The sequence below is a fragment of the Chrysemys picta genome, chromosome 19 (genome assembly GCF_011386835.1).
Source record: "Chrysemys picta bellii isolate R12L10 chromosome 19, ASM1138683v2, whole genome shotgun sequence".
Taxonomy (NCBI): Eukaryota; Metazoa; Chordata; order Testudines; family Emydidae; genus Chrysemys; species Chrysemys picta.
In genome coordinates, this window is record NC_088809.1 from 17,859,456 (window position 1) to 17,885,622 (window position 26,167).

Sequence of the window (26,167 nt, forward strand, 5' to 3'; positions counted from 1 at the left end):
CAGGGTGCGGGGGCTAGATGGTGACTGTCAGTAGCCATGACTGAGGCGACATTGGGATAAGGGGTGGGAGTTCCCCTGGGTGGGGAGACCCAGAGAGAGAATGGGGTACTGCCAGGGGGGCAGTACCTAAGCCAAGGGCACTGGGGTCCAAGAGGGACACGGGGAGCCAACGACAGGCAGGACACCTGGCCTGCCGAGGGCGCTCCGGATGCTGGTGAGCTAATTCCCGAGATGACCAGCAGGAGGTGCCGCAGGGGTGAGTCCATGCCTGATTACAGGCTGTTATTACTACTTCAAGCTGAGGGGTGTTGCTGCACCCCTCTTTCCAGCACCTATGGAAGCAATCTCCTGGTTCAAATGCAGCTGCTCATCATTTAGCCCTTCATTTAAACTGGAAACACAGATGCCACAGTACTGCCACTGCTAAAGCCAAGTGCTTGCAAGGTGGCAAGTGGCACAGAGCAAGTCAAATGACCTCGGAGGCCTGGGCAAATACGGGCGAAGCTGGTGTTTGCTATTGCTCATTCAGCAAGGGCTACATCGGACATTCTAGCTCTCGAGTAGCGCAGCGTATCATTGTCAAGTGCACAGCAGATACTGGGGGTATAGTGTATTTGGGAAGCCAAGAGGTTTTAGACAGTGGCCAGGACAGTCTGCCTTTCCTACAGCTACTTCACCGTCCCAGCAAACGTTTCCAAAATGTACAGTTTAGTCCTCCTAGTCCCTCCCCCCATGACTGAGCAACATCGTCTGTCAGGTGTCCTGCTTCTGGGGAATGCAGGCGCAGCAGCCTTGCATCACAGCAGATAGTATAGCTCAGGCTGAGAAGATGGGTGCTTTGACATTGCAGGGGGCATTTAAGTGCCAGAATGAAAGTACCTGATTTTTAGAGTTTAGCAAGGACAGTTGGGCCCAAGCCCTTGTGAAAAGTGCTGTTAACCCATTGACGAGAGCTTTACTTCTACCTCCGCACCCAACCCTGGGGGCAGGGAAGCACCGCTTTCAACACCATGTCTGGTGATGCCATGCTGGGGCATTATTTCAGACTGACCTCTATTGATGCCCTTTCTGTAGCACGTCAGGGGTTTTGTGGGATGTCAAGAACAAATTCTGTCAGACCAACCTAATATCCTTTTTTGACAGGGTACCAAGCCTTGTGGATAGGGGGGAAGCGATAGATGTGATGTATCTCGACTTTAATAAGACTTTTGATACTATCTCATGTGGCCTTCCCATAAACAAACTAGAAAAATATAGCCTAGATGAACCTACTATAAGGCGGGTGGACCACTGGTTGGAAAAGCCAGAGACTAGTTATCAATGGTTCACAATCAAACTGGAAGGGCATATTGAGCAGGGTCCTGCAGGGAGCTGTCGTGGGTCCGATTTGATTCAATACCTTCATAAATGATTTGGATAATGGCAGATAGAGTACGCTTATAAAGTTTGTAGATGATTCCAAGCTGGGAGGGGTTGGTAATACTTGGCAGGACAGGATTAGAATTCAGAATGTTCTTGACAAACTGGAGACAATGCAAAGTACTGTACTTAAGAGGGAATAATCAACTGCACAAATACAAACTGGGAAATGACTGCCTACGAAGGAGTACTGCAGAAAAGGATGTGGGGTTACAGTGGATCACAAACTTTGAGTTAACGGTGTAATACTGTTGTGGGAAAAAAAGCGAACGTAATTCGGTGATGTATTAGCAAGAGTATTGTAAGCAAGACATGAGAAGTAATTCTTCCACTCTACTCGGCACTGGTAAGGCCTCAACTGAAGTATGGTGTCCAGTTCTGGGTGCCACACTTTTGGAAAGATGTGGAGAAATTGGAAAAGGTCCAGAGGAGAGCAAAGGTCCAGAAAACATGACCTATGAATAAAGATTGAAAAAATTGAGTTTGCTTAGTCTGGAGAGGAGAAGACTGAGGGGAGGCCGATGACAGTCCTCAAGTATGTAAAAGGTTGTTACAAAGAGGAGGGTGATAAATTTCTCCTTAACCACTGTGGACAGAACAAGAAGTAATAGGCTTAAATAGCAGCTAGGGAGATTTAGGTTCAACATTATGAAAAACTTCCGAACTGTTTAAGGTAGTTTAAGCAATGGAACAAATTACCTAGGGAGGTTGTGGAATCTTCATCGTTGGGTTTTTTTTAAGAACGGGTTAGATAAACGCTTGTCAGGCCAGGTCTAGGTAATAGTTAGTCCTGCTGCAGTGCAGACCTCTTGAGGTTCCTTCCAGTCCTAAGATTCTATAATTCTATGTCTTCTATTTCGATACAGACACAGACCAGGCCTGACTCTGCTTGTCCCATTGTACATGACCTGACCACAGACATAGACGGTATCTTCAATATCTTACTTTAAATGTAATTTCCATAGCTTTCTGATCAATGCAGATCTTTCTTGCTATTCAGTAATCTTGAACGCATGCAATTTTTTTTTTAATGTAGCAACTCCTTTTCCACCCAAAATGGGGGACACCATCTTGGTGAATAACAAGATTATCTATTTTAGTTATGTGAGTGTGTAGCATGTGCCTCAGTTTCTCCATCTCTAAAATCATAGAATCATAGAATATCAGGGTTGGAAGGGACCTCAGGAGGTCATCTAGTCCAACCCCCTGCTCAAAGCAGGACCAATTTCCAACTAAATCATCCCAGCCAGGGCTTTGTCAAGCCGGGCCTTAAAAACCTCCGAGGAAGGAGATTCCACCACCTCCCTAGGTAACGCATTCCAGTGCTTCACCACCCTCCTAGTGAAATAGTGTTTCCTCATATCCAACCTAAACCTCCCCCACTGCAACTTGAGACCATTGCTCCTTGTTCTGTCATCTGCCACCACTGAACAGCCGAGCTCCATCCTCTTTGGAACCCCCCTTCAGGTAGTTGAAAGCAGCTATCAAATCCCCCCTCATTCTTCTCTTCTGGAGACTAAACAATCCCAGTTCCCTCAGCCTCTCCTCATAAGTCATGTGCTCCATGGTGGTGATAATGACACTGACCTCCCTTTGTAAAGTGCTTTCCGCTCTATTGATGAAGAGTATAGAACAGCTAAGTATCTATCATTATTTTCTATATCAAGAATCTGTTGCTATGTGATCAATAGAGTTGTGGGTGTACATCACGAAATAATTTGGCCCATACTTTAGTGCTTATACTCAGTCAACAATGTTTCTCTAGCTGGCATTGCCTCTTCTGAAACTGGGAACCCCTCTGTCTCCTTTCTTTGCCTGTTCAACTGAATAACTCCTATGGACTGATTCAATGCTTAGAATTGCTATTTGAAGTCCCTTTAGACAGGAAACGCTGATTATGTGTTAGTCCCATTATTTCTCTGGAGGCTGTTAGGTCACATACTTGGAAATAAACCCCCCTTTTCCCCCCCACATACATGTTACAGCAGGATGAGCAGTTCCTGGAGAGCGCGATCAAGGCTTTGAGTGTCTAAGTGATTAAAGCCCGGACGTGAAGGCATATCGCTGGGTTTGTGAAGGGGGCAGGCTGTCGTGCGTTCGGAGGGGAATTGGTCTCTGTGTATTACCACGTGTAGTGCTGGCCAGCTGTTTTCAGAGTGAAAGGGCCAGCTGTTACACCTGTGAAAAGCACATAACTATTTAGACCAGTAATTGAGTAAATTATCTTGGGGTCTGCACACTGACTGAGCTGGAGTCTGACTGGGATAGATCTTTTGGCCAACAACAACTGGGAAGAGCAAAGCTGATATACTGTTGTCCCTGGGTTAATTCTAGTCTGAATCTTGCTACAGAGCAGAGAGGAGCTGTGGGAAAGAGCAGATTTGGGGAGCTGGCTGACTTTTCTCTGGGTCTCCGAATGCTTGGGTCCCTTCTTCCTGGGCTAATAAATATTAAAGCCCTCCAGATGGGTCCCCTACAGAGACTCAGCAATGTAGAGACCCTCATTCCGTGGTCTCAGGCCTTCGCTGTGTGGTGCAAGCCAGGCAAGCTCAGCAGGTTCAATGGGGAAGGCAGAGCACGTGCCCGTCTTTCAGGAGAGCCTCTTGCAGCTCCATCTTTGTTTGACTGGGAATTGTTTGGCCTTTGTGCCAGGTCAGCTGGAGTAAGCGGGGGGATAGTGAAACTCGAATGCTGTGTGGAGGGGTGGTTTGTTTTCCAGAAGAGGAGATGAAAACACAAATGTCCAGCTAGTCCCTGACATGTTCATTAGTGAAAACCACCATCGTAGACTCTCTGACTGGTGTCCACAGTGTGGCACTGGGGAGGGGGCAGCTCGTTGATGATCCTTCATATAGGGCAGGCTGCCAGGTGGCAATCCAGGCTGTCTGGGTGGGAGCGTTTAAATGCATGCTTGGTAGCTCCTGTGGGAAGGGCGACCTGTCATTCCCAAACAAGACCTTCCGATATCATGATTTTCTCTTCAGTCTCCTTTCCCTATCCCACCCATCACCATCCTAGCCAAGCTCTGAAGGCCAACCTTGTTTTTTGGGTGGGGCGCATCTGAAAATTAGCTGAACACTAGTTGTTATAACTAAGAGAGCCAATCATCTCCCAAGTATATCTGATGCGGCTTAATGAGATGGACCAATCGTATCTCAGAAATATGAATGATTTTCAGTCTGATTTGAGTGTTGGTTTCCTAGAGCTTTGCTATGCTCCCAGGAAAACACAACAGCTCCCACAGCGCACATCTGCTTGCTGCTCGTGGTGGGACTTACAAAGCTACTGACTTTTTCACAAAACACTTGTTTCTGAGCTTGTGGGTTCATCACTGAATTGCTGACTGACTTTTTGCCTTCTTGAATTGTGAGGTTGTAGGGAAGCAGTTTTAAAGAAGCAAATGCAAAGGGAAACTGCCGTTGGAAACTACAGTAGACCTTCAGAATTACAAACACCAGAGTTGCGAACTGACCCGTCAACCACACGCCTCATTGGGAACTGAAAGTACACAATCTGGCCACAGCAGAACCAAAAAAATTTTTCTTCTCCATAATGAAATTTCAAAGCTGTATTAAGTCAATGTTCAGTTGTAAACTTTTGAAAGAACCATCATAATGGTTTTGTTCTGAGTTATGAACATTACAGAGTTGCAAACAATCTCCATTCCCGAGGTGTTTGTAACTCCGAGGTTCTATTGTATTGCTCAATGATGGTCTAATTCTGCCAAGAGCTGAACCCCCATCCACTATGGACTTTTCAGACATCGAACTCCATGGAGACTCGGGCCCTATTCTTGTTACTGGAACTTGCAGCTAATCTTTTGGGTCACAGTTGAATCTTTTGACATTTTACTATAGGTCCTTATTTTTCATTCTCTCAGTTCTCCTTACTGATCTACCAATTTCCCTGGCTGGCTGGCTGGCTTTAGTGCTGCTGTCTGGTGCATTTGACCATGATCCCCCGTTGATCCTTCTCTGTTGATAAAGATTTGGCTCTTCCTTGTAGCTTTTGCCCAACATTTTCAAAAGTGACTAATGAATTTTGATTTTTCAGAAAGGGTAGAGCACCCACCTCTGAAAATCAGGCCCCTTCAATCACTACCGGTAGTCTCTTCTGAAAATGTAGGCCTCTGCTCTTAAACCACACCGAGAAGCAGCCTGCTGGAAAGGTTTGTTGAAGTCGGGGAAGAATTTCTACCTAGTGCTTGTCAGGATAATCTAGGGAGAAGGGACAATTACCATGTGGCCATGTTGCCACTGACTGGTGCACGTGTGCTAGCCAAGAACGTGTGCTGCTCTTTATTGCAACAGTGTGTAGTCCCCTGAGCATTCCGCTCCTCCCAACCCTCCCAGTTCAATCCTGCCTGGGATCCTAGGAGCCCAGGACCGTGCAGGCACCATCTGAAGATATAAATGTCCTCTCCTCCTAATAGTGACTTGCTCCTTCCCCTAATCATCCCCTAGGCAAAGTGCAAAACTTGCTATGGTGAACTCCATGGATTACAATGCTATGTGGATCTAATTTACCTGTTAGCACATAGGACAATAACTCTGATAGAATAATGTTGGCAGGTCCCTGCTTCATCTCCCAGCACTTGCTGCGCTAGAATTTGGCTCATCCCTTCTGTATGCAATGTCTGCTACACCTTCATAATGCTGGCAGTCTGGGAAACGTCAATGTTTAAAAAGGGTTATGCTTGCCTGTGGCTGGCTGATTCTTTCTAAAATCACCCCCATCCATCTACTCCATCATAACTGTTTTGGCCTCTCGTTCCCGTACACCAACTGCTTTTGCCAGCCTTAAGTTGTCAAGTTACTTCACATGCTTCCAGCTTCTTCACAGTTCTTGCTTGAAATTCTGTTGTAGGCCAGATTCTGACCTCAGTTAAAGTGGTATAAAACCAAGGAAAAACTGCACCGACTTCATGGGGAGTGACCCTGGATTTTCACCAGTGGGACTAAGCAATTTGGGGTAGGGACTGTCAATTACCATGCGTCTGTACGGGGCTTAGCACAATGGGGCTCTGACCTGGTTGAAACCTATTGGCCCTACCGCAATGTAGATGTAATGCTAAAGAGAACGGAGTCCTGGATTTCTTGGTTTTTCAGACAGTTTGCTAGTTTGAGAAGCTAAGTTAGTTCCACATCGTTACTTTGAATCTGTCTAGTAAGTGACATTGGAGCCTTTTAGTTTTGGGACTTGAAGATGAATGAATTAGTCCTTGAAGGATTTCTGAGCTCTCCTTTGGCACGACTCAGAATGGCTGAGAAAGTAATGCTAACAAAGACTGCTTAGCTTGTGATGTGGAAGCAAGTCTGACCCCCGCACCCCCACCCCCCCGCCAGTTATGTACAAACAGTTCTGTTTATATGTGTAAAAAATAAATAAAGCCAAACAAACGGGAAAGGTATTTCCTGTGTGTGAAAGGCTGTTCTGTTTATGCCACAGCAGTGACCGTCACTCCTCTTTGACCCGATTTGCTGAGGATCAGATTCAAGCAAGTTACACACTCTCCTTTCTTGTGTCATGACTGGCTGTTGTACTCAGCAACACTTCTTTATGAGCAAGAGGAATGTGCCTGTACTGGGACGTGAGACCTGCTATGGAAATACTCCACTCATATCCTCTTAATAGCTTGAACCTCCAGTATTAAGAGCTCCGCTACCCACAGCCAATTGGTTGATCATCCTCCCTGTATTCCCAGTCATAATTTTCTTCAGATTCTCTTACTCGTGTATCCAGATCCACTGGTTCCCAAACCTCGATCACACACTGGGAAGCGCTGTGGTCTACTAGTAAGAGGTCGATACTGGCCACTCTTGGAGACAGGACAGTGGGCTAGATAGACCACGGGTTTGATCTGGTCTTCCAATTGCTAGCATTGTTAGTCTTTGGGTTCTCTTCCAAATCCTGCCACTAACTTGCTGTGTTATGGACAAGTTGCTAAACTTTGCCCGGTTTACCCTACTATAAGTTACTTGCATCCCTTGCAGGTGAGTTGTGAAGCTTGGCAACTGATTATCTGTAAAGTGCTCTGAGAACCTTCACGTAAAGGAGTTATGCAAGTGCTATGTTACCGTTTTGATGTTCACTTGCGTTGGCAGTGCCAATGAATGCTGATGGTGGCACATGCGTTATTGACACATGAGGGCAAAGCTTTTACTGTGCTTTCCTTGAAGCATTCCAGGGGGACGTGGCTGGATTGACGTGGGGAAAACCACTGTAAATAGCTTACAGCATGGTCTAAGGCAGGGGTCGGCAACCTCTGGCATGCAGCTCGCCAGGGTAAGCACCAGGGCAGGTTTGTTTACCTGCTGCATCCACAGGTTCGGCCGATCGCGGCTCCCACTGGCCACGGTTCGCCGCTCCAGGCCGATGGGAGCTGCTGGAAGCCGCGGCCAGCACATCCCTCGGCCCGCGCTGCTTCCTGCAGCCCCCATTGGCCTGGAGCGGCGAACCGCGGCCAGTGGGAGCCGTGATCGTCCGAACCTGCGGACGCGGCAGGTAAACAAACCTGTGCGGCCCACCAGGGTGCTTACCCTGGCGAGCCGCGTGCCAGAGGTTGCCGTCCCTTGGTCTAAGGAATCATGCATAGGACTGGAACTTGAGACTTGGGTTCCAATCCACTCTGCCACTGACCTGCTGTGTGACCTTGGGCAAGTTCCCTTTCTGTGCCTTCCACCCTTTTGTCTTGTCTATTTCAACGATATGCTCTTCAAGTTTAAGGCAGTCTCTTGTAATGGATACATATATTTCTTAGCACGATGGGGTCTCTATCTTGATTGGTTACCTCTAGTCACTACTGTAATACAAATAACTAGTGCCTATACTGGGTTCTGACTTGCTTACTGTGACAAGGACAGGATTTGACCCAATGTATTATACTCTCAACTTAAAATAAAGCAGCACTATCTGAGGTTTACCAGTATGGAGCACACAAGATTTGAGTTGAACTGGTGAGCTAGAGGGGAAAGGCTCCCTAGACAATTACCAGTCCCTTAAGCCCCATTGCACTTCCCCCCCCCATCTCTCCAATTGATGTTTCTCCACAATTTTCCTCCTCGTCCAACTGGTAAGTAGCCTCCAAGAGTGAAAACTACTCTTCTGTGTCAATTGGCTAGTGAGTGGTTGTAAAGTGATCGTTCCCCTCTATTTGACATTAGTGAGGCCTCATCTGGAGTACTGTGTTCAGTTTTGGGCCCCACACTACAAGAAGGAAAAATTGGAAAGAGTCCAGTGGAGGCCAACAAAAATGATTAGGGGGCTGGAGCACATGACTTGTGAGGAGAGGCTGAGGGAACTGGGATTGTTTAATCTGCAGAAGAGAAGAATGAGGGGGGATTTGATAGCAGCCTTCAACTACTTGAAGGGGGGTTCCAAAGAGGATGGAGCTCAGCTGTTCTCAGTGGTGGTAGATGACAGAACAAGGAGCAATGGTCTCAAGTTGCAGTGGGGAGGTTTATGTTGGATATTAGGAAAAACTTTTTCACTAGGAGGGTGGTGAAGCACTGGAATGGGTTACCTAGGGAGGTGGTGGAATCTCCTTCCTTAGAGGTTTTTAAGGTTAGGCTTGATAAAGCCCTGGCTGGGATGATTTAGTTGGGGATTGGTCCTGCTTTGAGCAGGGGGTTGGAGTAGATGACCTTCTGAGGTCCCTTCCAACCCTAATATTCTATGAAAGTACTCTGACAATGGATCCACACCCTGCTCATTCCACTACTCTAGCCACTACTATAGTCTTCACCATCTTGTGATGTAGTGATATAAGATCACGTTGTGTGGGACATCAGACTCTGATGCTGTGTCATGTGACAAAGTTGCAATGTTGTCTTGTGATATCGTGCAAAGTCAGACCGAACTGAGGTCTGTAATCTGTCGAAGGCTTGCTAGCAAGAAACTGGACGGCACCATGAACATCCAATTCCTTCCAGGAAATTCAGGATGCATGGTAATGCTAACGGAACCCCAAATCTGTCATGTCCCAAGAAGTACCTGACTCCTTTTGTTTTGAGGAGTCAACCTACAGCTAATTCCGGAGTGCTGTGGTGACTGCCAAGATTCTAGCCTGGCTCAAGCCACTCTCCGCACTTCATAATGAGGTTTTGAGAGAGTTTTAACATCTTGGTGTTGGCAAGAACCACGATTTGAAATTGCTGTGTACTTGGAGACGAGCTGGCTCTGGGCACTGGTAATGGGACAGAGGCTTTCATCTCCAGGTCAAATACAGCTGAGTTGTTAGTGACAAAGTCGTAATCTTCTGACTGCTGGTTCAGGGCTTAAGCCAGGCAAGATGGGCTTTGGGCTGCCAGTACTGGACTCTGAGTCAGGAGGCCTCAGTTCTGTTCCTGACTCTGCAAAAGATGTTCTATGAGACCCTTAACAAGGCATTTAATGTTGCTGTGCCTTAATTTTGTCATCTGTAAAAAAGGACTGCGGGCCTATCTATAGGTTAGGCTTGGTGAGAGGCTTATCTCCTTATTGATACCTGTGGACGGGAAGTGCTGTAGAAGTGTGAAGAACTAGGTGAAAAGAAGAACAGGAGGACTTGTGGCACCTTAGAGACTAACAAATTTATTAGAGCATAAGCTTTCGTGGACTACAGCCCACTTCTTCGGATGCATCCGAAGAAGTGGGCTGTAGTCCACGAAAGCTTATGCTCTAATAAATTTGTTAGTCTCTAAGGTGCCACAAGTCCTCCTGTTCTTCTTTTTGCGGATACAGACTAACACGGCTGCTACTCTGAAACCTTTCATTATGCAAAGAACTAGGTGAAGTTACTTGGCTCTGTTCAGCCCCGATTAGACAAACTTCTCGCTCATAGTTGGCATGCTTGCTGGCAATTCAGTGGCGAGGCCAAGGACTGAATGGTCCAGGGAGACTGAATTATTCTCCCAGGTCAGGGTTGTGGCATGTTGGTGAGGGAATTTGTGCTACTGCTGCTCACGCAGTGCCTGTCCTGTGGATAAATGGAGAAAACTTGTCCGTCTCCAGAGTGGGCAATTGGCATAAATATCGCTTACGTGCTTAGAGTAGCGGAGACCCCAACTTGTGTTCAGTAAACAAAGGGGCACCCCTTGCTGGTATGCTTGCATTACGGCTGCTGTTAACAAATTAACCTTACCATTTGTATTGCAAGACCTTTTCTGATATGATCCCACACGGAGACCTATAGGAATCAAGGTTGGTTCTCATTATTTAGTGCTCCCTTTGGTGACATAAGCTCTTCTTGGTTCACCTTTCTTCCACGCTCAAGCATACAGTTCATCCTCCAATCATGATCATACCAAAAGTGCAAGGGACTTGCTTCCAATGCCCGATTGCCTGTTTAATCAATTCCAGCTCTTGTTCTAAGGCAGAGATCCCCTCATCCCAGCAGAGGGCAGCCCATGCCAATAGAGGGAGACTGCCCATTCCTTCTGAGAATCACTTTCTCTGTAACTGGCCCTGGGTATTGCAGTACACTAGAGTAATACTGGGCTTGGTGACAGAGCTCCACCTACTGGCGTTTTTAGATATTGCAAGTCACAGGCGGTTCCTGATGGAATGCTGTACGTTTTAAGTCTGTCACATGGTGTAAGTTTCCCTAAAAGAATCATAAAGCCACAATGCAGAGTTCCTTAGTCTCTTCCCCCACCTTCAGTCTCTCCTCCTACTGGCCACGCCCCAGTTCATTGTATCGGAGTATAAATGTGAGAGCAAGTTTATAGAATATAACTTTTACACATGTTAAAACCTTCCACCGTGTTCTCCTGAAGCGTCTTAAAGAGTGACAACAATTACTCCAGCTAACACAGGGAAACCTAATTTGCTGAATATATATATATATATATATATATTTTTTTTTTTGACAGGGCCAAATTTTCAAAAAAGCTCAGGATTTGCATGTAGTTGCATATATAAATTTGCCTGTGGCAATAACATGATTGCACACGTGTGTCAGGCGATGGTGTGTGCAAATCACTAATTGTGCATACAAATGGCTATCAAGACTATCACCAAATATATGCACTATGATTTGTATTGTAATAGTGCCTAGATGTCCCTACTGAGATCAAGGCCCTGCTATGTTAGGTGCTGTGAGAGAGAACCTGCCCCAAAGAGCTGCTTATAGATGACTCCTCCTTTCTTTGCCTTATCCCCATTTAACAGATGAGAAACTGAGGCACAGATTAAATGAAGTCACAAAGGGAGTCAATGGCAGAGCCAGGAATTGAGCCCAAATCTCCTGGATCCCATTCTGGTGTTCTAACCACAAGATGATCCTTGCTCATTTTGGTGTGTGCAGTCATGCTAATTGTATGTCCCAGTGTCGATACACAATTTGTGTGTCCTATCTTTGGCCTCCCTTGTTGCAAACTGATCCTCTGATATTATGGTATGGAGAAATGTAATGTATATGTGGGACTGTGTTTAGTGAATATCTACCAAAAAAAAAGGAAGAGGAGTTCTGGGAAATATTGGGTTTGGCGCATGGGGCGTTAAATACGCATGCGCTTCTCTTGATCCCTCACCCATTCACGAGCAAAGCCATTGAGTTCAGCAGCGAGTAAGCACAGCAGGATCAAACCCACAACATGCTGATTCCCTCACCCAAACCCACCTGGCAGCTTTGTGTGTTGTTGGATATTGGGATAGTCCCATGCGTGGGAAGAAATGGCCCCTCTGTACAGAATGGGTCAAACTGGCAGTGATGCTCTGCAGGATGGAGAGGTGCAGTTTGCTGACTTCTCGTTTGTGTTAGTTACAGGACTCTTATCAGGCCCACGTACAAAATGTCTTACCGAACGGTGACCACCCTGGAGTGGAGGTGCTGTCCTGGGTTCACAGGGAGTAACTGCGAAGAGGGTAAGTCAACTGGAAATCTGTATCTCTTCCCACAGAGTCTTGGTGGGACAGGAGGAATTGGGTTTGGGTGAGTTTATTTTGGCTGAGTTGCTTTTCATTTCCTTAGTTCACCATATGTGGGGTGTTTTTTTTTCTTTCCCCCTTCCAAAAAAACTCCATTAATGTTAATATGAAACCCAAACACAAATTTTTGTATTGCGAGCCAAGTTCTAAAAGGAGAGCATGGCAGGTGAGTCTGGAAGCCATGTGTATGCCAAGTGTGCTTTCAGAAACCTGCAGTGGGTAGCAGAGTACTCAGCCGTGACCTGGGCATGGAAGTTTGCTGCTGGTGGATGGCAGTGATGAATTTTTGGTTTGATGCTCCCATCGTGCTCTCCTTCAGAAAACATGAATCCTGCATGCAAGCTTGTCTCATTAGGGGAAATGTCCTTCATGTTAAATGCAGGCCTCTTTCCCCCCACGTCCCACATGTATTTTGAGATGTATCTCCATTTTATTACCATCGATTACTGAGGTCAATGAAATTGAATCATGAACCACCACTTATAGGCTATTAAGTTTATGCTAAAGAAATTGAATCATTCATCTTCTAGAGCTTCTTTATTACTGTGTGTTCCATATTTAAGCCTGGGAAGGTTAAGAGGTAGACCTGTCTATCCAAAACAAAGCTGTGTCCCCAGAGACTTAGTAACTGAAATTACTCACTGTCCTCACTACATGTGGATAATTTTTAGCTTATACCATACACAGCACAATTCAGAGTTTCTGCATTTGACATCAGATCTGTCCCATTCAAGAAAATTAGTTCCATTTTTTTTCCAAAGGAAGAAAGGAAAAGGTTTTCCTTTTTCTCACCTGAACTGAAGAGGAATGTGATTTTTCTCCTTCACTTTCTTTAGCTTATCTGCAGTCTCCAGGGTTTATGAATGTGCTGCGCTTACGCATGTCGTATCTCTGATACAGGATCATCAAAACTCGAGTCTTGCTATGAACGTTGTGTGGATACAAGGGGGGGAAGGCAGACTGGTTAACCTGGGCCCTGGATTGACATGTAATTAAGGTTGGGATTGGAGTGAGGGCCATTGGCTGTCAAACGAGGAGTTATCCAGGAGTGTTCAGTTCATCTCATACCAGGCATTCTGTGACCATGTCCCGCCACAGGCAGCCCTGGTTTGTTTGTGCCATTAGGTCATGGCATTAAGCACACCACAGGACACTCAAGAGAATCTGTAAACTATAAATTGTCCTGTGAAAGTTGCAGTAAACGGAGAGAGCGTGCTCCTAAGCTGGTCACTTTGTTGCTGGGGTAATAGTAGCCTCCCAAACCTCATGGAAATCTAAACCTAGTAAAGCTACCACAAATCAAGCCCTGCAGCTCAGCTTCTCATATCAGCAAGGTACTGAAGAGAATGAGTCAGAAAGAGAAGGCCTGGAATGCAGTGAAATAATGGCCAAAGGTCAGTTTGGTTTCTTAACTATTGAATGGTGGCATGGAAGTTTATGCTAGACGTGGCAAAGGACCAGTTATTGGCAACACACCCAGCAACGAAGGTTCAGCCTGGTACAGAGTTCAAATTGAGCTGAGCAGCCCCTCAGTAGATTTGCACAGATGTAAGTGATTACCGCTTCGTAAGTAATTCCATAGATGTAAAAAAGAATCCTTCTCCATTCCTCTCTGCCATATCTGTCTCGGGAGAGTTAACGGGAGTAGAAAGCCATAGACGCTTGTTTGAGAGTCAGCAAATAAGACTGAATACTCATGGGAGCAGGTCTGTTGAACGAGGTGACAATTTTATGTAGCCACTTCTCAGTGTAGAATGTCCCTTTCAGGCCTAGATACAGTGTTCCGGAGTGTTGACAAGGGGAAAGTCAGTAGCAGCCCCCCTTTTCCCCATGTTCACACTCTCTTTTTTTTTTTTTTTTTCAAAACATCTGGAGCAATTGATAATCCCAGCTCCTGAAAAATGAACCCCTATCAGTAGAACTGAGAGTTGCCACTTCCTTTCTAGCAATGGTGTTGACCCTAGTGGCTTGTACTGAGAAATAAGAGTGAAAATCATCTGCTAAAAGGGCCATCAATTTAAATTCATTTCTCTTTATCTGCTATTGTTCCAGTAATGTTAGGTGTCAGTCTCGCTAATGTCTTTCAGTTGCAACTTTCTCTGTATTTTCAGTTTTTGCTTAGTACATTTGACAGCACTTGGTAGAGGATCGGTTTCAAAAGTTTCCCGTATATAGTCAGTTTCCTATGGGGGGGTATACGTGTGTGGGGAACAACAATCCGGGACAGAGAATGGAAAAAATGTGATTAGGAAACTGCATGCATAAAAAAACAATTTGAAAAAATGGTAATTTGATGTTCTTCCCCTTCTCCTGAGTCCCTTTTGCTTTTATTTTTTTTTTTACTGTCTCTTTAAATCTGTGAATGCATTTTGTGCTTAGAAGTTAGTGTGGCTGCATGAGTATAATTGGGGGCAGAATTTGCTTTGTTTTTTTTAAGGTACATTCTGACCACAATATGAAAGTCCTGTCCCTCAGATAACCACACTGTACTGCTCCATCTGGTCTTATTTAACATGGATGGTGAACAACAGTGACCACAACTGATGGTCCCAGCCTTCCACTTGCTTAAGAGGAACTTTGTTTCCCTTCTGTGTCTGGAGGCTGCGGTCTCCTTTCCAAGTGGCACTGCCTTTTCACGCCTACAGCTGATTACAACTATAGAAAATTAAGGTCAAGCAAAATAATTGTGAGGCAGTTTGGGGACCATATTGTGGGTGGGTGGCTTGGAGAATGAGATGGTGAAGCGGCATGTTTTAGGGTCCTCTCTTTAGGCCCATAGTGCCACTTTTCAGTGCAAGGCTCAGAAAGCCCCGTCGATTTGCTCCTGTCTTAATCCACAGCAAACAACTACAACGCCAATCCCGCTTTTTATGATTCCTGAGCGGTGTTTCTGGAGGAGCCAATGTGGCCTCTCCGGTGAATGAATGGATTTTTATTAGCTTCCTTTATAAAAGGATTTTGTCTTTATTTCTTTCCCATTTAAAGGATGGGAGGACCCAACTTCAGTAATGTCTGCAGCACAGCCACCCCCCACAAACCCAGGACATGTAGGGGAGCAGTGATGGCTTGTCCTTGTTCTCCCATGGCTGGGCCTGGGTTTCTCTTGCGATGGGGGAGCGTGGGATGGAAGGCTGGTTCGGCAGCACTCTGAATTTCTTGAGGCGCTCTGGTTATCACAGCCTTCTCTCGTTGGACGTCTGTCCTCCCCCAGGGCGCTCCCTCTCCCCTGCAGTAATGTACTGCACATTGAGGGAATGAACAATTGTTAAACTCAGTAGAGTATTACCAAGTGTCTCGACCTTTAGCTAATAGGTTCAGTTTGAGAAAGTAACCACTTAACTATCACCAGCTGGCGGGCACCAACTTAATGCTGATGGCTGCAGATTGTTTGGATTAAAATTTATCTCTGGAATTTAACTCTTGCATTGCAGCTGACAAAGAAGAATCTCAACTTTAGGGAGCCTGGAAGAGAGAGAGAGAGAGATATAGATGGTGTGTGTGTGTGTGTGTGTGTGTGTGTGTGTTGGGGGGGTTGCTTTACTCCTTAACCTGCTGAATGGGGGACAGCTGCTTTAATTATCCCCTTTAACTCACTCTGCCCTTAGAGGGGAGCTGCCCTGCGCACACCCCACTTCTTTCTCCTCAGGGCATGTCAGCATTTGAAAAGGCCCAACTGATTCCTGCACTATTTTTGCAGATCTCTGAACCGCTAGTTCATTAGGTGGTTCGCTAGATGGGTCCCCAGATTGCACCAGACCTTAAACTGCTTCTTGCAACAAACCGCTTGCTCTGCATTGGACAAAGAGGGAGACTTGACAGAAACGGGTCTGGTGAGCTTAACTGTTGGTGGATAATTTTTATTTTTCCTTCTTTTTTTAAAACTGGAGCCCTCGCTAGGACAGGAAATGAATCCACTGAGCCACCCAGTCTGCTGAATGCTGATATAAAGAACATATGGAAGAGGGCAGTGCAGAGGTGAAGTGGTTTAGCTATTGCAATCATGCATCAAGCTGATTGATTTGAATCCAAGATGATGCTGACATTTCAACTCAAGCTTTTTTCTCCCCCTGCCCCCCTTGATGGCTGAAAGTTCAAAGCCAAGAAGAATCTCCTGGGAGAGGAAAAGGATCCCTAATCTATTCAGGGGCTCAGCTCTGCATTACCATTAGCCAGCTAGTGAAGACCTTGTTTTACTTTACAAATCTGACATAAGGTTGTTGTTTTTTTTTTTAAAACTCCGATTTAGGATAGTAGCCAATAAGCTATTTACCCTTCAAACAAAGTGATGACAGAGTATTTGGGACTGCTCCCTGCCTAGACTAATCCTCCACTGTTAGTGACACTGTTGTGTCTTTAAAGGTATGTTTTAAAAAAAAAAATTAAAAAAAAATTAGGAAGTCAGTGATCCTGGTTCCAGTAATAGTCTGAATGATAATTAACTCTCCTGGTCCTTTGCATTCTTTTAAATGCTCTTGAGATGGGCATATAACAATTTAATAGTAAAGTGACTTTTGTGTGTAAAGGATTCAAAACATTTATTAGTATTCGTGCTTTAGTACCCAGGAGCAAACAGCCAACCAACAGGGAGTAGAGGAAGTCAGAGAACATGGTAGAGGAGTGTATGAAAGTGAGCGATAGTTTGGTGTGTCTGGGATTTCTAAAGGAGCCTGAAGAAGTTAGGCTCCCAATTCCCTGAATGTATCTGAGAAAAAGGAAAACTCACCTACTGTTGAAACAAAGGCACTGCTGGGCTGGAATGTGAGAACCAATCTGCATCAGCAATGGCACACTGTGGTTCTCACTAGGGGAAGGGAAAACCAATTTATAATTAAACTGGAGAGAGAATTTTAAGCAGGCAGGATATAGTTGCATAGGCAGAATTTGGTTAGGACACCAGGATTATTACTCCTTCCCTCCCAGAAAGCTTTGAGATATGAGGTCAACATTTCATTTTTGCATCTCTTCTGTAAAAACAGAGATCACTTTTAAAATGCTATGTCTGGGGGTTTTCTCTAAGTTCTTCAATTTAGATCTTTGGTTTATATGAACCCAGGGCAATTCCTTAATCTGCGCCTCGGTTCCCCATTGGTCAAATGGGGGTAAGAGCACTTTCCTATCTCACAGGTATTTTGAGGATAAATACAGTAAAGATTGTGAGGTGCTTTGAGATCTACTGATGAAACATGAAAAGAACAGGAGTACTTGTGGCACCTTAGAGACTAACAAATTTATTAGAGCTTAAGCTTTCGTGGACTACAGCCCACTATATAAGAGCTAGGGCCAGAGTTCTATACCAACATGTGATGTATTTTACTTAATGATGGTGTACGTAGGTCACAAATTGTTTAACATATGTGGGTAAGCATCATTAGCCACTGAATCACATTGCCTCCTTCCAATGTGCTTTCCTGTGAAAATATTTCTAATGCTCCAATTAATTTGTGTTTCTCCACACCATTAGCACACAATGCTTTGGAAACAGGGAAGTTAACATGGTGTATCTGATTATTAATGTGGGCAAGGTTTTTTGCCAGCGGTATATAATTGCTGCTATTTCACCTTTTTCTTTCTTCATGCTCTTGAAAGATTTACAGTAGTACCCAAAATCTCTGAGAATAATAGTGTGGCTAGGTAAAGGCATGGCCCTGCGTATTCTGTCACTGTTCACTTCTAATACTCTGATGTTTCCCAGTTTGATAAAAAGAATCCAACTGCTGTGTGGATAAAGCAAACCTTCCTTTAGGACAGGGAAATCCTCTCACAGATGTAGACCTCTGAACACTGATTCAGGATTAAGGAAGTTGTACACTACAACTTCTGGACCTGATGCTGATTTTGAATTCACTGGTCTAAATTGGGAGAAATTCAACAGATGTAAAAGTAATGTGTGCGTGAGATCAAAATTGTCTTTCTTCCACAACAGAATGAGCACCACAGCCTGTAACAGTTGGAGGGTGTAGGCTAAGGAGGTTAAAAGGTGACTGTTACCCTGTGGCTAAATCAGCGCACTGAGTGTTAACACCTTGGTTTCTATTCCCACCTTTGCTGCTTTCTCACCATGTGACTTCAGGCGAGTCAGTGAACATTATTGTCTTGGTGTATTGTGTATATCTGCCTACCGTGCAGTGGTGTTATGGCCCATAACTTATGGGGCTTCATTGATGTGTTTGTATCGTACCATGGGGTCCCGGTTCGTGACTGGGGCTTCTAGGTGTTACCGCAGTACAAATCATTTTGAGAATCCTGTGTGGAAGGGGCTATTTAAGGTAAATTAAGACATTGGGCTTTAAGTTCTGAAGCATCTCAACCAATATTTTATAAGGAATATTTAACATCTCCTTCAAATATACAGAGTGAGCAGCAGACCCCATTACAGTGAGAACTCAAGATCCTCTTCTCAAAATTATCCATACAGCACATGTAGCTGAGTAACAAGAGGGAAATGGAGGAGATGCCAGGACTAAGTGACCAATAAAAATGTTGATTTTCTTCAGTTACAGTACCTTTACTTGTAAATTACTCTAAATATTTCACTTAGCTGGTGAGAATTGGTCTTGTCCGTTTTCCTAAGTGACGCGCTGTGTCTAAGTAACCCCACAAAACTGAAATGCATTGTACTTATAATTGTGTCCCAATAAAAGGAACATTGAAACTTGATCTTGTTTTCCTCAATCTAATTTTGTCTTTTTGATGATTCATAGATTTTTAAGGTGAGCAGAGACTTTTAAGATGATTTTAGTCTCACCTTCTGCATAGCACAGGGTAGAGAAACTTACCCAGTAATTCCTGCATCAAGCCCGTAACTTCTATTTGAGCAACATCATATCATCTAACGTGATGGAGAATCCACCACATCATTTGATAACTGGTTCTAATAGTTAATTGCCCTCACTATTAAAAATGTTCACCTTATTTGATCAGGGGGCTGGGGCACATGACTTATGAGGAGAGGCTGAGGGAACCGCGCTTGTTTAGTCTGCTGAAGAGAAGAGTGAGGGGGGGATTTGATAGCAGCCTTCAACTACCTGAAGGGGGGTTCCAAAGAGGATGGAGCTCAGCTGTTTTCAGTGGTGGTAGATGACAGAACAAGGAGCAATGGTCTCAAGTTGCAGTGGGGGAGGTTTAGGTTGGATATTAGGAAACACTATTTCACTAGGAGGGTGGTGAAGCACTGGAATGGGTTACCTAGGGAGGTGGTGGAACCTCTATCCATAGAGGTTTTTAAGGCCCGGCTTGACAAAGCCCTGGCTGGGATGATTTAGTTGGTGTTGGTCCTGCTTTGAGCAGGAGGTTGGACTAGATGACCTCCTGAGGTCTCTTCCAACCCTGATATTGTTTGATTCTATGCTTCTATTTCTAGCCTGGGTTTATCTTGCTTAATTTTCCGGCTATTGGATCTCACTCTGTCTCTGTCTGCTTCTATTTATGAGAAACCTTTTCTAGATATGAAGTTGTCTCTTAACTTCTTTTTGGTAAGCTACGTTGAAAAGATTCCTTAGGATAGTTGAAAACTTTTTATAACAATGTTGGTGTTTTTGGACACTATCAGAATCCGAATGGCAGAGACTCCTAATGTTAGAGCAGTGGGCTTGGACTCCTACTTCTAGGGCTTGGCTCTGAAAAATGCAGATCTGCTATGAGTCCTACTGAAGTCAGTGGAAGTTCTAGATGCTCAGCCTACTTTGAAAAGGAGACTGGAGTCTCTCCATGGCTCTGTCACTCATTTTGCTGTGCAAGCAAATTAACCTCTCAGCCTTAGTAAAATGGGGCGCTCTCTCTACCTCGTGTGAATGTTGGGGGCTTAACATTTGCCAAGCACTCAGTCCTCCTAATGCCCTGCAAAGTATTATCAACAAACACAAATTGGGAGGATGGGTATAAATCATTAGCTCATCCCCTAGATAAAGAAGGCATTTCTAGGTTTGCATTACTCATAGGATGAAGTGCCAGAGAATGAGTATAAATTGGACCTTGGTTTTTAGAAGGGAATCAAGGCCTTTTAAAATCTGGTGAGAGAAGTTTGTCAATGGTGTAGAGAGACTCTGCAGCCTAACTCGTAGTAATAATGATGTACTTGCTGAGGGAAAGACAATGAAGCTGGAATAGCAGCAGTCAATGTTTCTTGAACTAATGGGTGGCGGGAGGGAGTGTCTTTTGTGGTTATAATAGGGGGTTGGAATCAGGACACATGGGTTCTGTTTCTGACCGTTATGGGCTCACTGAGAGACTTTGAGCAAATCACTTCTGTACCTCAGTTTCACTGTCTTTGTAATGGAGATAATACTTCAAAAATATTGACTCTCAATTCAGAATGTTTAAGCATTGTGAGTCCTTAAGATGAAAGAAAATACGGATTCTTGTTACCATTGTACTCTTTCTAAAAACTTCCATAGGATTTAGGTGATCACGTGAACAAATAGGGACTAGTTGATTTCAACAGTTCTTAAATGACCTCTTGCTATGAAAAGTATTTCTCCAAACTATTCAAATATTTACTTCCTCTGAAGAAAACAGGCACTGGTTTAGGGTTAAATCTGAAATCCAGAGTTTGCCCAGATCTAATTAAATCTAAATTGACCATTTGAAGGGGTAAAGAAGGGCATGTATAGCAATGCCTAGCTGGCTGCATTAGCGAAGGTTAATTCGCTTCCTTGAGGGCATCCGGCATTTGGCCACTGCTGTTGTTTTCCTGGGCTACATTTTCAAAGTTCTCAGGACCTATAACTGGCCAGCTTTTCAAATAAAAAAAAAAAATCTGTGACCAGCAGTTCCCTTATTTAGGCACCTACATGAATAGGCTTCCAAGGGAAGTTGGGGCATCTCCATCATTGAAGGTTTTTAAGAACAGGTTAGAGAAACCCCTGTTGGGGATATTCTACGTTTCCGTTTACTAGACCATCTCTCTCCTCTCTTACCATCCATCCCCATTTTTATACCCCTCTCTATGAAGCCATTCCCATACTTCAGCCCCACACGCCTCTCCCTGTATTCCATCCACTTCTTCTCTCCCCTGAAGCATTCACATATCTAATTTCCTGCCCCCCCCCAATACCTTGATTACAGTCTCCCCAAAATAAAATTGCCACCCAGGACTCTCTAGCAACCTCCAGCCAATCAGTCCAAAACACCCTTTTTTCTTTTTCTTCTTCTGTGAGGGCTTGTGATTAATGTTAATTGTTGGCTGTGAACTCACCTTCAATCTCAATGAGGTCTGTGATTCATCCAGTTATTAGCACACCTGGACATTTGAGAGGGGGTTCCAAAGAGGATGGCTCTAGACTGTCCTCAGTGGTACCAGATGACAGAACAAGGAGTAACGGTCTCAAGTTGCAGTGGGGGAGGTTTAGGTTGGATATTAGGAACAACTTTTTCACTAGGAGGGTGGTGAAGCACTGGAATGGGTTACCTAGGGAGGTGGTGGAATCTCCATCCTTAGAGGTTTTTAAGGTCAGGCTTGACAAAGCCCTGGCTGGGATGATTTAGTTTGAGCAGGGGGTTGGACCAGATGACCTCCTGAGGTCCCTTCCAACCCTCATATTCTATGATCTCACAAACTATTTAAAGGAATACTACTCAATTCCTATACCCAGGTCTCAACTCTGACTGGCCACGCTGACCGCTTGGCAAACTCTGGCTTCAGGCAGCGTGCTGGTGTTGCCCCAATCGGCTCTTAGTGGAGTTCCTGGAGTGTGTGGTAACAGCTGGAAGGGGGCGCAGCCTGATGAGAGAGCTTTCTGGCATCTGTGCCTCATGACTACTTAGCCAGGCTCAAAAACGTTACTCTTCTAGCTAGGGAATGTGTCAAAATTCCCCTGTCAGGTTTCCAAAGATGTTGACACTGTATTCCATCCAGCATCTGAGTTGTTTCATTTTTATTGGACACTTTTTAATCTGGTCAGAGGGAATTTGATTCAGCACCTAATGTCAAAATATTTGGAATGCTAAATATCTACAGATGTTATCTTAAAGTAGTAATAATTAAAAAGCTGCTTATTGTTCTATGGCTTTGTCCACGTTTTTTTTTTTAAGCGGCCTTCAAATTGAAACGGTATTTACAGAATCTTTATTTTTGGCAGGTTGTTTGCTTCCTCTTGTGAAATGTTTGAGAGCCTCGTGTTTCCCCTGTACTATTTTCAAAACTCTTAAATGACCAAACCTCCCACCTACAATGCATGGGTTTCCTATGTATTGCCTTATTCTTTGTATTGCATTGTGCTAAACACTGTTGAAACAGAGCAAGATATGGCCCCAAAGAGCGTACAGTCTAGTAGATGAGATGGATTAAGGGTGGGAGGGGGAAACTGGCTGGGAGAGGAAGTGAGTTGCCCATGGTTGTACAACAGGTCAGGGAAAGAGCTGGGTCCAGTGCCTAGCTGAGTCTTGTCGCCTGGAACACACTGTTTCCCTATCGGTACAGACATCACGGCAGAGCTCTTTTTGACCTTCTGAAATTTTGTTTGGTCTTTGCAATGTATTCTGCGCCTTTCTCATTAGGGTTTGCTCTGCCTCTGGTCCTGTAGTTACTGTCTGAGAGGTGCTGAGCACCTTGGCCTCACCGAGTTTGATCTGTCCAGGGACATTTTTATGGTTCCTCATTGTGACATGGGAGCCCTGGGAAAGGATTTAAAATAAGATTTACCTGGGGCAGTTGGCACCCTACAGGAACAGTCCTTGAGGAAGCAGTCTGGATCCCAGGAGCAGAGCACAGAAAAGGTGCCAGGGCTCGAATGGCACCATAGTCTTGCAGCCCAGCAGACATGCCTCCCTTTGGCTGTCTTGTAGCTTTCTCTGATGTATGAAGGGCAGGAGAGCAGTAGTCGTGATCATGTAACCCTCGTAGCTGAAGAATTGCAGAGGACTCAAAGGCAAGGCCTACAAGATAAAGACGAATTGCTGCTATAGGTCTTGGTAAAATGCATTAGGAGAGGCTCATGCCAAGCATCTACTTGGTCAATGTCTGGAGTATTATCAGCAATAGTGGCTTCCCTGAGGCTTGTCCTAATTGCATATTTTCTTGTATAGAACTTTAAAGAGTTGAATAGAGCGAATAAAGACCAGTCAGAGAAGCCTTTGAGAACAGAGAGAACTGGGTGCAAAGGTTTATTCTGCAAGAGTTTATTCTACACAGATCACGATTCACGGACAAGCTGGCACAACTTAATCTGTGGAATCCCAGAGTGAAGTTCTCTCACCTATGCTATGCAGGAGATCAGGCCAGATCACGGTGGTCCTTTTTGGCCTTTAAATTGTATGAAACTTTAAGGCGTCCACTCAGGTCAGAGCAGACACTTGGCTTTGATGGTGAAAGCTAGCTCTTTGGTCAGCAGCAAATGCTGTCATTGTGGCTCTGATATAACCCTTATGTGTTTCTACTGATGTTTTTTACAGCTCATCTGCCTGAGGGGAGAATATTGACCATGAGAATGGGGCCGAGTAGAGGGAGAAATAGTGTATGGAATGTTTGATGTTAAATTCCTTTTATTTTGACCAAGAACATTTCCATTAAATTAATTAAAGGTGGGTTTGAATCACTTAAAGTTAAAAGCATGAATGTAGGTTGTGATGCTAAGTATTGGCTGTTGGGTGTGTTTTAAAAAGCTCGGAGCATGTAAATGTCTTGGGCCGCTTCCTATGTCTGATGCCAAACTTTTTACACAGCTGTCTACACCATCTAGGAGTCAAAATAAAACTAACATTTGGAAAATTAAAAGGAGAATCTTGAGCTAAGTTTATAGCCTGAAAACTTATCTTGGGAGTGGCTTTTCCTTGCTTACCTTCATAGCATGTCCCACTAGATCCTTATACACTGAATAGGTTATTATTTATACATTACATTCACTGCAGGGTTTCTGCAGCCCCGTTAGTGTTACAAGTTTCTCAGTGATTTTCTCCCACCCAGCTTAAAAACTGTTGGCTGACTGGTCTTTCCTGATCACGTGTGGTTTTGTCCCCTTCTAATGGCTAGTTTTTGGTTCAAATGCTGCTTCCTTGCTCTATTTCTGGTACAGCTCGAGGTAAGAACATGCTTCTTGTCATGTGAGCTTTCAGAGTACTGTATAGGCTGGATTTTGTTGGTAAGGCTTTCACTTTGTGTGGGTGATGGAAGAGCTTCTTGGTGCTGAGGTCTAAATAAATGAAACTGTTCAAGGCAGGGGGAGACTTCACTGTCTGGTTTTCAAAGATGTCAGTTGGAGAAGACTTGCTAGATAATCCAGTGTGTCCCCCACATTCTACCTAGTCTGTTTACTACTAATAAAGATATGAGGTTCGGCAAGATAAGGGAATAACCATATTGAGGCAATACAGAGAGGCCTGTGTGCTCTGCAGCAAGCTGGAGCTGAGGTTCATGGCAAGATTTCTATATTCTATGCTGAGGCTGATGGAAATCTTGTTGCATCTTCATTGGAAAATTTCATAAAATGTAGGATTTTAATTAAATAGAATAATGCATTTGCTACACTAGCATCTGTCTTTATAAGAGCAAATACAAATTATTTTATGCTTGATTGCACGTATGGTCTTGCAAAAAGAATATAGGGGGCAGGGGTAGGCGGGGATCTGATAATCATCTTTAAATATGTTAAGGGCTATCATAAAGAGGACGGTGATGAATTGTTCTCTATCCAATGAAGGTAGGACAAGAAGTGATGGTCTTAATCTGCAGTAAGGGAGATTTAGGTTAGCTATTAGGAAAAACTTTAACTAGAAGGATAGTAAAGTTCTGGAATAAGCTTCCAAGGGAGGTTGTGGAATCCCTGTCGCTGGAGGCTTTTAAGAACAAGTTGGAGTGACGCCTGTCAGAGCCGGGTTCTAAGTTTACGTAGTCCTGCCTCAGTGCAGGGGGGCTGAACTTGATGACTTCTTGAGATCTCTTCCAGCCCTACATTTCTATAATCCTCTGAATTCTGAGCTATTGTTACAGGCTTAGGGAGAGGGCCCTGCATTATTTTATATTTCAAAAGGGTTTTTTCTTCTGTTTTTGCAATGGTAAGAGCTAGGAACATAATTTTAGAATTAGGGTTCGGATTCTGAAACAGTCCCGTGACAAGGCGCGCAAGCCACAGTGAATTCCTTAACTGCAGAATGCACAGGGTGTTCAGTAGAGGTTATGGGCTACAACAAATATGCACACTAGTATAAATTATACATCAAAGATTTTTGGGATCAGTTTATTTTATTTTATTTTTTACCTAGTTCCTTGCTTCAAATAGGTCAGCTTTTTGAGCAGGACTGAGGCAAGCAGTAAGTTTTCCTCTGAGCTGACGTCTTTATCGGCCTGGAGAGCATTCATTTCAGAAGATTACACTCCCGTCAATTTGTTTTTACTTGAGATAGACAGTTCCTCTTTAGGTATTTGTTCATCCTGCCAAAAACCAGTGAGTTGTGCCATTCAGCTAAGCACAGCATTAAATGTAAGAAAACAGATCCCTCTCAGATGTAACGGGAAACTCCTGAACAAACCTTGGAAGTCTTACAAATAAAGCCAGCCTTTCTCAAAGGGAATCATGGTGCGAACCATTTCCACGTCCTCTGTGAAAATAAATCTGGTGTTACTGTACAAAACCCCCAAATGTTCTGAACTTGGCAGGTTAGTATTTTTGCTTACAGCTGTGGAGGGTTTCTAAAAAAGCAGCGAGATAGCAATGCGGTTGCACCAGATGCTTTTAAAGGCCTGGAAATGGAATCCATCTTAGAACGGAGGGAGAAAAAATAGCATGATGAGGTAGGGTAGGGGGAGTTTAGCTTAATGGGCTAAGCACAGAGTTTGAAGTATCTAGTGTAGACTCATGACTTCACATCCCAGTAGGGTCTGCTCAGCCCTTCATCATTCTAAGGTACT

The 26,167-nt window shown here is 44.3% G+C and overlaps 1 protein-coding gene across 3 annotated transcripts in view; it reads left to right on the forward strand.

Annotated features, from left to right (window-relative positions):
• The window catches only part of COL26A1 (collagen type XXVI alpha 1 chain), a 230,196-nt gene that overhangs the window by 44,207 nt on the left and 159,822 nt on the right, over positions 1-26,167 (forward strand). For 2 of the 3 annotated variants that reach the window (XM_008166173.4, XM_008166174.4), the window contains exon 3: positions 12,161-12,264. In XM_008166173.4, the coding sequence (XP_008164395.1) occupies positions 12,161-12,264 (104 nt within the window). The remainder of the gene's footprint in view (positions 1-12,160; positions 12,265-26,167) is intronic. The other variant, XM_024103472.3, reaches the window with a different exon arrangement.